General features: G+C 39.7%; 1 protein-coding gene across 1 annotated transcript in view; it reads left to right on the top strand.

The window, feature by feature from the left end:
* The first annotated feature begins 2489 nt into the window (after positions 1 to 2489).
* Positions 2490 to 16346, top strand: part of si:ch211-196i2.1 (collagen alpha-1(III) chain) — a 50538-nt gene continuing 36681 nt past the window's right edge. Inside the window, exons 1-5 of the mRNA XM_017038312.2 lie at positions 2490 to 3036; positions 3287 to 3445; positions 4210 to 4402; positions 5586 to 5717; positions 6001 to 6081. Coding sequence (XP_016893801.2) covers positions 2954 to 3036; positions 3287 to 3445; positions 4210 to 4402; positions 5586 to 5717; positions 6001 to 6081 — 648 coding nt within the window. The 5' untranslated portion in view covers positions 2490 to 2953. The remainder of the gene's footprint in view (positions 3037 to 3286; positions 3446 to 4209; positions 4403 to 5585; positions 5718 to 6000; positions 6082 to 16346) is intronic.

The following is a 16346-nucleotide window of genomic DNA, read 5'->3' as shown; positions in this document are numbered from 1 at the left end:
ATTTTCTGTCATGCCTCCCCTTGGGGACAGAATTGTTTTCATGCCCATCCCCTCACTCCCCCCACTCACACCCTTGCAAATTGAAATACTATTGAGAACCTGATAATATGTATATTTTTATCTGTATAAACCACTGTATGAGTTGCTGCCACCTAGTGACTGGAGGCTTGTTATCATTACAGCATTACAGCAGTGGTACACTTAAGTCCAGCTTACTATATTATTCCATTGGATGCCCCTCACGCCCCCCCGACACCTCACCGTGCCGCCCCACTATTTGAGGAGTATTGGCTTAGTGACATGTTTTTATCATTCAAGGTTACTTTTATTTGATTTTTTAATATAAATATCTGGAATTTCTCTACATTACCTGCATGCATCTTGGCAGCGGGTCAATAGAAGAGTTAGCAATAATATAACAAACACATCATTGTGATATAAAGTTCTGGTACCTGGTTAGTGCTAGACTAGAATGCATTTTTATCTCCTGGTTGACCCTCTCCTGGTCTCTTCTGTCTTCTAAAAAAAGTAACCATTGGGACTAAGCCAACCCAGGAAAGTTCTGATACAGTTCTCCTACGGCAGCACTCAAACATCTGCTTTACTTTTGAGACAGAAACAGAACAAGCATTACTGGCACACCTCGCCCTCACCCCCAGCCCCTCTTCTTAAAAGCTTGATCTTTTGATTATAGTGTTGAAGGAGAGTGACAGACTATTTTCTCCTCCAGGGTACTTCACTGGTACATGACATGATCTTTCAGGAATACACTGTAAAACACATACATCAAAAAGACACAAAGACCATGGAAATGAAACGTTCCCCACAACCATTGTCCAATGACTGCTGTTTAACCATAGGTGCACCAGAACAACAATGACTAACTCATTACAAACTATTTTAATTATTAGAAGTTAAAAAATGTTGACCAGTAGTAGCTTGACACACGGATCGCATATATTAGACAGGCACAGGTTAATATTTTAAAACATGTATTGTGGATTCATAAAAAATGTCTCAGGAAAATATTTACTCTTAGATTGAATTGCCTGCCCTGTAATCTGCCAGAACAAAGACACAAATAAATTAAAAGCAAATCGAGTATAATTGTGTTTTCCCACTGTTTAGCAAAACCATGAGTGGGGAGACTGTTAATGTAATGTCAGTAAGTGCCAGCAGATGAACAGATGGGTCTTGTTTGCTGCAGATGTCTGCCACCTTAGTCCCCTAACATTTAAACACATCAGCGTGACCACTGTCAGGTTATGATTAGAGATTATAACAAATGAACCCATCAACCATGTATAAGTAGTCATTATAGACCAGTGGTTCGGACCCACACCACCATAAATTGAAATACTGTTGACAACCTGATAACATGTATTTTTCTATCTGTATGAACCACTGTATGAGTTGCTGCCACCTAGTGACTGGAGGCTTGTTATTATTTAAGCATTACAGCAGTGGTACCCTTGTGTCCAGTGTGCCATATTCCATTGGAAGCCCCTCCACCGTCCCTGGCACCTCCCTATATTGCTATTTGAGAAGTACTGATATAGACAGACACAGTTACCAGTAAAGCCTTAATGAACTCATAACAGTTCCTACTTGTTCATACTCACCTAAATACCAGAGACATTGTCACTATATTCCTGTTACTATACTGTTACTATTATGGTCAAGTCCAGTGGTGTCAAATATACGGCTTGTGGGCCAAAACCGGTCTGCTTGATGAATTTTCAATATATAAAATACACAAACACTTCATGATCAGGAAATCTTTTGTAAAATTATATTTCATTAAATATGAAGATTTATCTAATGTACTTTTTTCGCATGTAAATGAAGTGGAAAAAACTTTTTTTTATTTATGTATATATACACGTATGTTATGTTATGATTGTACTGGTCCTGCCTGTTTGGCAGTTGTATTGCAGTGGTTGCATGGTTAATGTTATCATTCGTTTTCTTTTGCTGTTTTTTTTTTATTGTTTTATATATTGTACATATGTTTAGGTTTTAAAGAAGTTTTTGTATGATTGATTAGTGTTGTATTTAGTTAGTGAATAAATGAACGAATTAATACACAAATGGACCTTGTCATTGACTTAACATACAAAGTTCACCTTATCATCTATTTGCCTCATTGTTTTTCGTGCAGTATAAATGTATAAAGCACTGTTTAGAATCCATTTGGCCCACTTTAGAAGACTCTTAGGAGAATTCCTCTCTTTCGGTAACGTTGAGTAGAACCACGGAGGAAGCCGTGTTGCCGGAGTGTTGACATCAATCAGCTACTCGATTGGTCTAGCACGATCACATGTCGAACTGTGACACCGCTCGTGCACCAAAATCTTATTGCGCCCTGAAGACTCTAATTCTTTATAAAAATGCATCGATATAAAAACCAGGAAATGTTGCGACAAACTTTTTGCTGTAAGTTTAACGTAACTCGTTCTTTTTTTGTGAAGTTGAGATCGTGTAGTTCCCAGACGTCAGAGCGGAATTCAATTTCTAAAGGACTTTCGTGGTTCACATTACGGCCTATAGATGCTCCAGGGAAAAATTACCAGTCATTATTTAGTCCGGTCAACCCAGTTTTAGTGGTACAGAAGTGAAACAAGCCACAGAGAGTCTTACCACTGAGTCCCACCTCCTGGCCAACTTTAGCCCCTGTCTCTTTTGTTTTTATTCCTGTAAAATATAGCAGTGGTGTAATTGCCCACACATGGAAATGATAAGCCTGTCTGCCATTGTTTCCCAATTTCTCTGCTTACTTCAGGGAGGTGTTGTTAAGATATACTTTTCGCTGATTTGATTTGTCGCAGCACAATGCCGCCTGAAAAGTTTTTCTAACTTCATTTCATTCATTTTTTTCTATGTTACAGATGAAGTGAACATTCTGGAAGAGCTTTCTTTACATGTGTCCGGCAGCAACAATGTCTCAGTGTTGATGGAAGACAACAGGTGTCCAGTCCTGCAGGTGGGGCAGTACTCCACCTTGGCTCTACCCCTTCAAGAACTCTTCACTGATGGGTAAAGTACTTTGGCACTGATGCTTTTTAAACCTTTGAGATAGCGTAAGTTGGAGACTGTGTGCTTTAAAATTCTACGGCCATGTTATATACTGACAGTCAAAACATAGTCCACATAAAGAGTGAGAATATACTGACAGTCAAAACATAGTCCACGCTGTATCCACATAAAGAGTGAGCCATTACTTGAAACACTGAATTCACAATGCCTTTGTGTGTGTCTGTGTGTGTGTGTGTGTGTGCATGTGTAGCTTTTCAGAAGAATTTAGTTTGCTGCTTCAGCTACAGAGTTCTCAGAAAGAAGAACGCAGCGTTGTCACTGTGCTGGGCCTCAGCGGACACATCACACTACAGCTACGGATCAGTGCCTCCTCCATCATTGTGACTGGAGCCCAGCAACGACACTATGAGTGAGTTCACTTTCCTACATCTGTTCTTTTGCCTAAGGATTTTTTTTTTCCTTAACTCTTGTCAATGTCTTTGACTTTGATCCAAAAGTTCCAGATGTCAGTATGTGATTACAACATCCATTCCAGGTAATTGAGGGAGAACTCGTGCCTGTTTCTGCTGCATGACTTTGGTGTATTTGTTTGTACTTTTCATCTGTGTGTGACTTTAGACAACGTTTGGCTGTCTCTTCATTGGAATGATTTATTGTGTCTCTTGGCAGGTTTTCCTCACTGAAACCGCAGGGCTTCATACATCAGTGTATGACAGCAGACAGAACTGGGCTAGTATAGATAGACACTCGCTGATAATAAGCCGTCTTTTGTGGTTGGCACAAGGAATGTTACCTTAGCTGGGGTTTTATGAGGTGACTACACATTGTGTTATCAACAGAGATGGCCGAATGCTCTGTGTGTTAACCGTGCATAAAGAATGCGCATAACCTTCCTTTCTTATGGCTCAATTACAAAAAAATTGGAATTATATATTTCAAGATAAAAAACAAAACAAAAGTAAGTGTTTTACTGTATGACAACCATAGCGGGTCCATAGTAAAGTGTAAAGTGGAGTAAATAAGGGACTTCAATTCAACTCCAGCAAAAATACCAGCAGATGAAAAACTCTTCTATAAATTTCTGCAGAAAAGAAACAAACAGTGTTTTTGTTTTTTATTCAAAATGTTTCAACAATACATTTATAGAAATTTGTTCAACCCACTTCACGTCAGGTTTCCAGTCAGCGGTCTTAGTGACGGAGGGTGGCACCATTTGGCCATCAGCGTGTCGACCAGGCAACTGGCTGTGTACGTAGACTGTGCTCTGCTGGAGAGCGTGGACTGGATCTACCATGGGTTTAGACTTGGCTCAGATGGACTGTTGGTGATTGGTGGTATCACCGATGGTTCAGAGACGACCTTTAAAGTAAGTTGTTCTCACTCTCTTTCATCACCACTGCCCCCACTGTCCTCGTGATTTCACTGGAAACATTTGCGTGCAATTCGTTTGTGTTATTTTGCTAAGCTCAGGTCAAAACCTTATCTGAGAAAATACAAGACCCCACTCTCTGAGACACACAGACTCTCAGCTTCTAATACTTGGATACTCTGTGATTGTTTTACTAAAGTATGTGTAGAAATCCCTGAAAACTGCTCTGAGCACTAAATCATGAACCTGTCTGTGCCAGGGCTACGTGAAATTACAGAGGATGCACTGATGAGTGTTTGGACAGAAAACTCCCTGCTTTAACATTAAACATGAAAGAAAGTTGATCACTGTGTCTGTGTATTAACCCCGAATGTCCTGGAAGCCCCAAAAGTCCATGGGAATAAAGAAGTCATGACAATTCTTATCAACGTTCTACACATGTAATCATCACACACGTGTGAGGTCATATCCTGTGTTTGATCCTGACTGCATTCTGAGAAGAGGGATATACAGAAAAGGAGTATATAGGGCATTGTGGGTTTGACAGTGTAGACTTTATACTCGAAGTTTCTGGCTTATTATAATATATATATATATATATATATATATACACATATATATATATATATATATATATATTTGTAGTGTCATTTTATATCTGTAGACAAATTGATTTTCCAACAGTTTGTCTGATGTATAGTTCTGTGTTCTAATGACTTTTGTTTGTACTGTCCCGTAGCCTCCGCATCTGTGTACTTAAAGAAACTGATTAACTACAGACAAATATTCAGAGAATTTATTATTTTAATAAATAACACTTTGTTTTGTCACTTTGAACTTTTGCTGGTGAAGAATGTAATTTCTCATTATACCAGCTGACTGCCGTGATTTGACAACATAGATCCAGGTTGTCCCTTGAATATTATGGGTATGATATTCTTTAATTAGACAAACTGAAAATAGAATCGAGTATTTCTGCTATGATTAAAATGAATGAAGTGTTGAGTGGGAATGCTGTGTTTCTTGGTGCTTTATCCGGAGTGTGAATGCATGTTGAAGATCAAGGTGTAAAAGTCAGTGTGAATAATCCCCCTACAGTCTGTGAACGTGGGATGGATGTTCTGTTAGTCTTGTGCTTTTATAAACTTCCTGACACAGCTATTGACTCGTGTCTCTTTAGGGTCAACTCAGACAACTGCTCATTTTGATGGATGACCCAGGTGCTGCCCGGCTGCACTGCAGCCACCACCAAGCCCGCTGCCCTGAGGAGTCCCCCAAGACTCCCCGTTCCCCACGCACCAACATGCTGGAGGTGAGGATAAATGAAGGGGAAATCAGAGTGAACCTTTGGTGTGTTTGGCCTTGAAGTTGTGTTAAGACAGGTTGTGAACCTAAAGGACATGAACAAACATGAAATGTAATGTCATAAATGGACAACTTTGATCAGATTAATGGTGATTAGAAGTGTCTCACACCTAAATGTCTGGTCAAACGTGAAGTTGTATTTTCGATATGTCAATCACCTGATTTCAATGGAGAAAAGTTGAACATTTGTCTGTGAATCTCTCTTTAAGTCAGCGATGTCTCTGTTTCAGAACCTACTGCTCTCCTCAAATGACCTGGAGAACCTACTTTCTAGTCCAGAGGACGAGACTCTGCTGAACGTCCGCAGAACTGTGAGAACATTTCGTCGAACACATTTTAATAAACAAACAAACAAAGACCACAGTTGCCTAGTTTTCCAGCTGTGACCTGTGACATCACCTGTGTTATGACCGGTCGTTGTGGTGATTATATCCAGCTGTGAGGACATACATACATTCACTCATACCAGTCACTGGTCTGGTTTTTGGCAGTCTCACTTTTTGTTTTATGTTTGTCTGTTAAACGTCCAGCCCTGTGCACGTGTACGTGCATGTTTTGCTCACCTGACCTTTAGACTTGAAAGTAAAATCAACTTTAATTATCAAGGACCTCTTTAAATTAAAACAGTTAACTTCATTCATTTGATTTTTTTTTGTTTTACAAACAATATTCCATATATATTTTATTAACATTTAGGTGCACGTTGACCATTAAAATTTGAATTATATACATTTTATACCTTTTTGTTATGCACATGTTCACAGCCCAATTATTCAGCCAGTTGTATTTGCTCCTGTGCAGTTGATATTTCAGAGGTCACAGCTGGTACTGCAGTTTCTCTCTATTCTTTGGCTTCACTTTCTAATTTAAACATGTTGTGACGTCAGGTGAGCAGCCCTTCTTACCATCCCTTACCAGTCTCACTCATGTTCTCTGTAGACACGGAATCTGAAGAACACGTTGTAAAGGTGTATAAGCATCAAGTGAATCCAACAAAACAAAGGTTAAGTCTCTTCGAAATGATGTTTGTTTGTTGTTGATGTTGGTTCTCTGGAGTCATTTTGGAGAATTTCATATCTTCACGAAATTCACAAATCCTAGGTCCACTTTTTATTGACCCGCCATTTGGACCTGAAAACATTTGCTTGGACTGTGGGGAGAATTGTTTACATTTGAATGATCAACTGTCAGCAATTTATTTCTGCATATTGAACTACTTTCCAGTCCCGGTGCTGATGGCTGTATAATGCCTTTGTAATGATGGTTAGGACAGAAATGTCTCCCCTGCTGGTTTGTGTTGAAGAAAGTGCTTTCAGCTACAATCTGCAGCAGATCAGTCTCAGCAGTTAAAGAAAACGGCATATTTTTTTCATTATCCTTCTTTCTTCCTTCATCTGGTTCCTTTTTAATGGTTTCTGTTTTTGCATCTTGTCTGAATGGGTCTCTGTCTGTCTGTGTGTCTGTCTGTCTGTCTGTCTCATTATGTCCAAAAATCGACATCCTTCTCATTAATGTCCCTTTAAAATTTTGAACGCCAATATTCTTACAACAACATAATTGTTTGCCTGTTGTTTAGTTCTTACAAAACCATTAGTTTTTGACCAAAAACCTGCCATATCCATATCCATGGCTCTGTAAGTGAAGGTTTAGCTAAGGTCGCTGACCTCCAGGAGTGTTGAACATCTTGGTGCACATTTGCAGCTGTAGATGAACTCCTCCGAGGTCTTTGTCTGTGTACACAGAGCACCTGTCAGAGGAGCTGATGGTCCAGACCAAACATGCGTCAAAGTCAGAAAACCAACAAAACTCTTTTCTCACAGTGGGAACTGTTCTGCTTCAAAGACGAGGGCAGTATACCTCAGCCCCCCAGAGAGGTAAAGGGTTGTTAATGGAGTGGCCTGTGAAGCCTTAAAAAGAAACAGACCGCTTCCTAGATGACACCTGACCTCACTGGTTTTCAAAATGATAAATTGAACTTGATGTTTTTCATTTTTGGTATGTTAAACCCTTGAATTTATGAAGTTACATTTCTTTAGTATTTTTTTTTTTTTTACTATATTGAAACTTTGCTTTATGCTGTGACATAGGTTTGAAGTAAGGGGGTTGGTAGTTTTTGTGCTATTGTTTTGGATTTTTCCTCTCACTGTTCAGCCTGAAATAGAAATATAATCTGATTTTAAAATGTGCAGCTTTAGTCTAGATAGTAACTTCATGATCCATGCATTGGAATAAGCTGAACAAGCGTAAATGATTCAGTAAAAAAAAAAAAAAAAAATCTTGTCTCTGATTGGTAAATAAAAAAAGATCTATGGGATTAACCAGTTTGTTTTTCAAAGTGCCAGGGATAATAACCATAAGCTTGAGTGTGGTTTAAAAAGTGTTAGGTACCGTAGATAGGGCAGTCAAAGATGGCGGAGGCCAAAGAAGAGGGACGAGCCGAGGTCCGTAAACAGAAGGAAGAGCTGGCCGATACTGTGAGTTCTACTCCGTCATTTACATACATAATACACAGACATATGTGGAAAAACTGATTTAAAGTATTTATTATGAATTCAGTCCTTAATTTAAAATTCCCACTTTTCTTAAGTCTTGTTAAGTAAACAGGAGCAGATCGTACTTGAGACCAGAGCTGGGGATCCTATGGCTCGCGAGCCAGATGTGGCTCTTTTGCTGACTGCACCTTGCTCTTAGATAAATCTTAGCTGGCATTTCTTAACAAAATAAGTAATAAATCATTTCACTGATATTAAAGTAAAACATTACAGAAATCCGAGTGTTAAAGTAATCTTTAAAAAAAATCATTTGTGGCGGCAGCGTAAGCTCTTTGCGTAGTGTTAAATAATTTGCGGTAAATCATCAGCTTGTTACGTCATCTTTTATTTCTGGCATGAAAAGTGAAAACAACGTCAGTCCATTTTTTAGCAACACATACACACACGTCTTGCGCTTAAAATATGAAATAAATAAAAGCACGGTTAATGATTAAATTCATATAATCAAATTAATTAATGATTAATGAAACTCCTAACATGTGCACCTACCATAAGGACAGCAGAGTCCAACTGCTAGGGACATGTCCCCGGCGTCCCCGGCTAATCTGATGCCTATGGGATTTACTACACAGTTTCTGCCATTTTGGATTTTCAACTCTGGACCAAAGGCGATGCAATTAGATTTTGACGTGTTAAACAACACAAACCTGAGTTCATCCATCAGTGTTGACACAGATCCGTTTCTCTATAACCGAAACATGAGCCCATGTCTGTGTCCTCCTGCTTAGTAGTTAATAGTCCATCCTATTGTTTTGGAACCTCAATAGGTTGTCCCATTGTCTTGGAACAGTCAAAAGACTTACATCTGTACGTCAGACCCAATCTTTTAGACCCTAAGACACTTAATGTGAGTTGGCCGCATCCCAGGAAGTCATGGGTCAGATGTGTTTGAACCTCGAGGCGAGGTTTCTACTGCAGTCTGTGTGTAAAATGTTATTGGTTTACTGATTATTGCTAGAACATAAATAGGACAAAGTCTGGTAAAACCTTGGATCGTCAGTGTCTCTGGATTTGGGTTTATGGTCATGTTTTTCCTTTAATTTCTGCTAATGTTGCTGATTTAGTCAGAGGCAACAGCTGGCCAAAGCTGGTGTCATAGGTCAGAGCCCTCCACCTAGGTTGCACATAGAGACACAATGATAGGTTCCTGTGTGTTCAACTCAGGACCAACAAGGTCAAAAACCAATTTCTGTCATGAATGTCACCACTTGACCATTAGCCTGTCAGGCTGAGAGTTGAACTGAAGGCAAAGTGTTGACCAATGTGTTGGTGGAGGTAGCAGTTATCATTCCTTTTGACTGACTTTGACCATTACACGTGTCAGCAAACATCACAATCCTTCACCAGTATCAGCTGTTCCACTGTTTACTCAGCTCTTTTACTCTTGTCGGAATGCACAGAGTTGCACAGATTAAAGTTGAAGCCGGCAATTGACTTTTAAATGTCCGTCAACGGTGGTGAAGATTTTTCAGATTTGTTGAGGTATATATTCAGTCAGACTCACAGAAGTCCTGCCAAGTCTGTCTCTGAGTTGACGGGTCGAATAAAAAACATCCTGACACTCCCTATTGGAACATTCACAGAGTCCCTGCACGACCGTGCAGCAGGTTACAATAGATCGCTGACACTGTACTGATGATTAGCAGTAACATTAGCCTCAGGTGGTAATGCTGTACTTTATGTAGTTGGTGAATGTCATGTAGCTAAAGATGGACATTTAGTTCATTGTCAGTGCAACAAACAGACTCTTCCAGAAACTATTACCTACTGTTTGTAGCAGGGAGGCTGTAGCTGGACCCACAAGCTATTCTGAATGTATTTCCGAGCTCTCTCTGCTCCACTGTCCTCCAGTCTGTAGACCCTCCCAAGGTTTAGTTCACCTGAAGTCAACCTTCTCCTGCTTTTGTTTATTAGTATTTCTTTTGATGCAACGGCGTTTGTTTTGTTACTCCTAAACGGAATGATATATCTCTGTTCATCTTAACTTTCAGACCAAGGGGGTCTGGTGTCTGCTGCTGCAATCCAACAGTGTAAATCTAGTCATCCTCAAGAGGATCTGTGGTGAACGTTTTCCCCTTAAATGCTCCCTCACCCGTGGTTGTTTGGGCACTGTGGCTTTCCTCTCCTTTAGATCGTTTTTTTTTTTCTCTCTCTCTCTCTCTCTTCCTCGTGTGCATGCTCATTCCTCCATTATCCCCGCATGTGTAAAACAGAGGGGATTCCCTCACATCATGCAGTTATTCACTGCATGCTGACGTTTTGGATGCTTAGAATTGAGTGTTTGTAGAAGTAGATCTAGCTCATACTCATGTTGTAGGTGGATGACATCACGTGTTTCAAAGAGGTTTGAAGTTATCCCAGATTTGAGGACATCATTTGAGTCGGACCCGTTCATTCACTTTTATCTGGGGCTGGGCTGTGGACCCCCTCCACTTTGAATGTATGCCTGGTCGAAGTGTGCGGACACACTTGGTGTGTGTGTGTGTATGTATGTGGGTGTGTCTGTCTGCTGCTGAGAGTTAGATCAGCCTCTTATGCTGAGGTCTGCCTGTGGGCACTGTTGGAACAGTGAACAGCGGTGGACTCGTCACACCGCTGTTCTCCTGCAGTCATGCTTCACCATGTGGGACTGTACCTGCTCCTGGCATGTCTTTCGCTGGATACATATGGACTGCACGTGGAAGGTCAAAGGGGACTGAATGTGAAGGTACTCACTGTTGTGACTTGTCTCTCTAGGAGCTGTGAACAGCAGACTGGGGTTTGTGACCAAGAGACTAGGATTAGGGTTTGTTTCAAAAATGTCCAAAAAGATTTTTTTTTATTTATTGAAAAAGTAAAGGATCTGAAGCGAGACAGAGGCAGCCACTAGGAGGCTACCGCTGTTGAAGTTGTGCAAATTAACCCAACGTTTTGGGTAAAATATGCCATTTTATTCTTGACATGTATAAACTTTTTCATTCATGGTTATTGTCCCAATCATATGCATCTGTGTTTGTCATTAACATGCAGACTCAAAAATGTTTTCCTGGCAATGAAACTGAATTTTGTACCTTAGTGTTGTTTTCATCCTTAAATGTTGTTTTCTGACTGTCTGTCTATCTCTATGCCTGTCTGTTCATCTGTCTTTCTGTCTGTCTGTCTGTCTGTGTCATAGTCCAGCTGTTTAAATGATATTCTTCTTCAAAATGATGCTAACAGTGTGTGTGGTGAGCATTTATTACCTTCATCAGATCTTTGCGGCACAGGTTGCTCAACTGTTGCTTTGTCATGTTTGTAGTTTTTTTTTTTTTTTTTAAGATAGCAGTAATTAGGTTGTTACCTCCTTCACACACTTCACCGCAATGTTACTTGTTTACTAATGTGCTGTTAAATTATCCGTGGTAGGTACTAACAAAGTAACGCAAAGTCATATTTCAACAGCAGTCTGTTTATTTTTTTTATTCTCTGACTGTTGAAAGTGCATTAACCAGTTTATTTAGTTAGCCAGTTAAATTAGCCAGATTTCTCTTTTATTACAACTTTGGTGAAATTTTCCCAAGTGAATATTCAAGCATTAACTAGATTAAATTTTAGATTTTTTTTTTTTTTTTTTTTTTGGTTGGCTGCTTTTTGCTCTACCTGTCAGCCTAATACCCAATTTATACATAGTGTGCATGACTGTGATACCCATGTGGGCCACATACAGGGTTTTTTACTTGGCCGTTCACTCAGGTTGGTCCATGTTGGTGTACCAGCTGGGTAATCAATTCCCAGCCCTGCTCCCTCCCCCCACGTAATAGAACCAACTATGTTTGCTCCTTATTTTCACATGCTTTTTAATAAAACCAAAACATACACCTCCTAACATCTGGTTCAGGGGCTGCATACAATTTTAAAGTCAAGTGGGCCGGACCACAACAATCATAACATAATTACCTATAAATATCAATAACAATGTTTTTCCCCTTTGTTTTCATGCAAACAAGTATAAATATCAGATAAGTTCTTCATATGTAATGAAATATTATTTTACAAAATATGTTTCCTGAACATGGACTGTTTGTGTATTTTTTTTTTAATTTATTTACAAATTCAAGCGGGCTGGATTGAAACCCCAAGCAAACCAGTTTTGGCCCACGGGCCATATGTTTGACACCCCTGGTCTACAGGCTGCATACCAATGTCTGGGCTAGATTTACGGACCATGCTATTTGATCATCAGACCTTTGTGGGAGAAAGTGTTCATTGTGTGTGTGTGCGTGTGTGAGTTAATGACAGTGCCGTAGCCTGCGGCTTCTTACAGGCTGAAAGATTTTCACATATTTATCACCCAGCGGTTTTGCTGATTGGACACAGTAGTTACTGATAAACATGACTCAGCTCCAGGTGCTCCGTGTCAACTTGCGGCAGTGATTTAGGGTGTTAATATCTGCAGAAGCGTTCATTCATGTTTCTCATGACTTCTAGTCCATTCAGGTTGAATTGAAGTCAAACGAACGGAATTGAATTCATTTGAAAGTGATTCCATTGAATGAACTTAGATTTCAACACAGTTAGAGTTGCAGATCATTCAGAACACACTCCTCTGCCTAAACTTGCACTTGTACTGTAACTAAGGCTAATAAGAGCCGGAGTGACACTTTGATGGATTAGATTTTTCAAGTCTTTACAAGTCCAACAAGTGACTGATTTAATGTTTGGGAAAAGGCCAGAAAAAGGCAGCAGAAACTACTGTTCTATTGTTGAGTATGCTAGTCAGTTTGTGTAGTTTATTATTGTTTACTTAGTTTGTTGTTTTTTAAGTTCACCCTCAGAGTGTTTCAGTGCAGCTGCGTTTCCGTTGCCCTTGATCTTGAAGCTGCTGCAAGTGAAGCCATCTAAAGTTACTGCTGTTAATCAGTGGTGTTTTGACTTTTCTGAAGCCGACTTGTCATTGGTCAAATCATCCTACGATGTTTATGGTACTCTTCTGGTCATTGCTAATTACAGCACACATTCATGTAAACACACACTTAGATGAGGAAGGTTTGAGGGTTTAGAATGTTCACACCAGTTAAAACAAGAGAAAGAAATCTTGGGTTGTATTTTCTTTGGTGTAAAATCAATGGTTAATGATGCCCGTGTAAGCAAAACTGTTTCCAGATGTTGTATTTTCAGTATGTTTTTATCCGTACACTTTACCATCACTGGGGCCTTTCTGGCGCCTGAATATTATAGTTCCCCTCCTGTTGGTGTATTTACCTTGTGTAATGTTAGATCTCATCTTAACAGTTGTTTACAAAAGAGTGTTTAGGGAGATTTGTTGTCTGACGCACTGCATGTCATCCATGCACCGAAACTCTTGACTCGTGACCATGAGGCTTACTCACAGTCATGGTTGACTGTAGTCCAGATCTAACCCGAGTGTAGATGCTGTGCAGTATTTGGTAGTTTTTTTTTCTTACGTATACATGAAGATATTAATAAACAAAATAAAAATGCTAAGTGTAGCATCGTTACTTCACTCTGAATGACCCTAAAGAGGCACTGAATCTAGTTCCTTGCCTCCCTTTCCGAACAAATCGGTTGTCGATTTATGTTACATAAATCACCATGGGAAAGGCAGAAAGAAAAGTAGGGAAGAAGTGAAGGATGATTATATGAAAGCATGAGAATAGCGCTGGTGTTTCAGATGTGGCTTTACATTATGGCTTAGACAAAGACGTCGATTTGTACCATCATTAAGAACAAGGAAGCAAATAAAGCAGCTTAGGTTGCCTAAGGAGTGTCTGTGATCACCAATCAAAGATCTCAGACATTAGAAGAAGCGGAAAAGTTAGCTACTGATTTGGATTAATGAAAGGCAGTTGGCCGGTGACAGTATTTTGGAGACAATATGTGAGAAAGCAAAGCCAACATTGCTCCACATCATGACTTGCTCCGCATCGGTAAGGATGAATGAAATTGCCTTTCCCATTTAAGCTTTATTCTTTATTCAGTTGTGTTCATCTTTTTTGTTAGATCTAATTATATTTTGTTGGTTTCGTGTATGAACCTGTACACAAAATACTGCTGAAAAAGTTTGACTAAGCAATCATCCGGGAACCGTCCAGGAACAGATCAATCCATTTTACATTGATTCCTGTGGAGAAAATTGGTTCTGTTTTTGAATTTTTTTGGTTCACTAACGGCCTTCAGGAACAAATAAAGTTTGAAAACCGAGGTATAAACATGTATGTATACTGTGTATAGAATAACTAGCAGTGTGGATGCAGTTATTTTTCCTGATGATCTCTCTGACGTCGAAGGCGAACTGGTCAATTTTTAAATGTAGGTCACCATAAAATCAGGAGTTTTTTTTGTTTTTAAATGTAGGTCACCATAAAATCAGGGTTTTTTTAAAAATATAATCATTTTAAAAGTGTTCTAATGTATCTTATATACCCAACCTGGAGCTTCTGCAGTTCATTACCACATAATATAAGACCAGGAGTTACGTAAGAGACTCTAAGTCTCTCTGTTCTTGACTGACTGGCCAAAAAGTCTTGCTGCTCTCTGAGCTGGCGTTCTTGGGCATATCTCTAGACTAGAGGAGATAAACTGGGGTTCAGTGTTGACCAGAGAATATCCAGTGTCAGCTTATCAACCAGACCGGCTGCAGCACTGTGGTACAGGGAGAAAGGTTCTTTGTTTTCAGCTGGGGCACCATGTCTTCACTGGCCCTCATTCTTCCCAGCTTGTCGACCTATCGCTGCGTCTCATCATAAATACAGTATTTCAGTCTGTCTGTTCTAATCTTTCAGATTTGACGAATTAAAGCCAGGATCGGGTCATTATTTTTGGGTTGTGTTTGGTCTTCTCAGTGCTCTGGTTACATAAGTCAACAAATGCCCGTAACAGAAGAGGAAAACTGAGATGTTAATAATTACTGATTATTATTACCTTTGTATACACTGCTTGGCGTCAGCTCACTTTTATGTCAAAATTATACATACACTCATGTATTTCATCAACTTCATAGATTTTATAGTAATTGTTTTTATGGATTTTTCATGACTTGCGTGAGTGTGTGTGTGTGTGTACGTGCGAGAAGATTTATAAGACAGTAGTGAGATCTGCTATGATGTCTGGTTTATGTCTGGCTTTAGGTTGTGTATTACACTGTAGTTTCTCCACCTGCTCCACATCCTGGGTACTGCCTGCTTCCCAACGTTACAGCGTTGCCTAATGGGTACTGCCTGCTTCCCAACGTTACAACCGATCATTGAGTTGCCTAGTGGATGTCTTATTTTCCGACCAACTTTTTTTTTCTTTTTTTTTTTTTACCAACGTGTTTTAATTCATGTTCAGCGCGTGCTTTGATGGGAAATTTGAATTGCCTTTGTACTGTCTCACTGTGTAAGTTCCACGATTGTCATGTAATTTATCTGAAGACTAGACTGTTATAATAATTCCCGAAGGTTGCAGTACTCAGCGGACCAAGTATTTGTTTACTCTGACCCCCCTGCTGTTACAGCGCAAAGACCGGTCTACTTGACTTGTTTGTTACCAACTAATTTAACACTTTTGTGTTGGCTTGTGTGTGTGTGTGTGTGAGTGGAGCAGAGCAGAGCAGTGTGTGTGTTCACAAAAGGGGGTATGTCATTGTAGTGCCCAGTGTGAGTGCAGAGTTTGTAGTGCAATATATGTTCATGAAGCAAATGAAAGGTGCCATAAAACAGTTAACTGCGTTAACCCGGGATAAGAAGTTGACGGCCTGTTTGCCACGGTTCAGGGGTCTGTCTGTTTATCAGTTCTATTAACAAAATAGAAGAAGGACAAAATCCTAACAGAGCCACTGTCACAGGCTGTTCCTCCAAACTCGGGTCTCGACCACACGGCCCCTCATCCTACTCCTCCTCACTCGCTCACTCACTCACTTAATGAGTGACAAACACACGCAAAACATAAACTCATTTACAGTCTTCTATATTGCGGTCTTCAATAATACATTATAATTCTATATAAATGTACACAATAATAATAATACTCTCACCTACGGTCATTAACTTTGGGTCATGACCGAA

This window comes from Cynoglossus semilaevis, chromosome 14, assembly GCF_000523025.1.
Source record: "Cynoglossus semilaevis isolate Cse_v1.0 chromosome 14, Cse_v1.0, whole genome shotgun sequence".
NCBI lineage: Eukaryota > Metazoa > Chordata > Actinopteri > Pleuronectiformes > Cynoglossidae > Cynoglossus > Cynoglossus semilaevis.
This window is presented reverse-complemented; position numbering and strand designations above follow the sequence as displayed.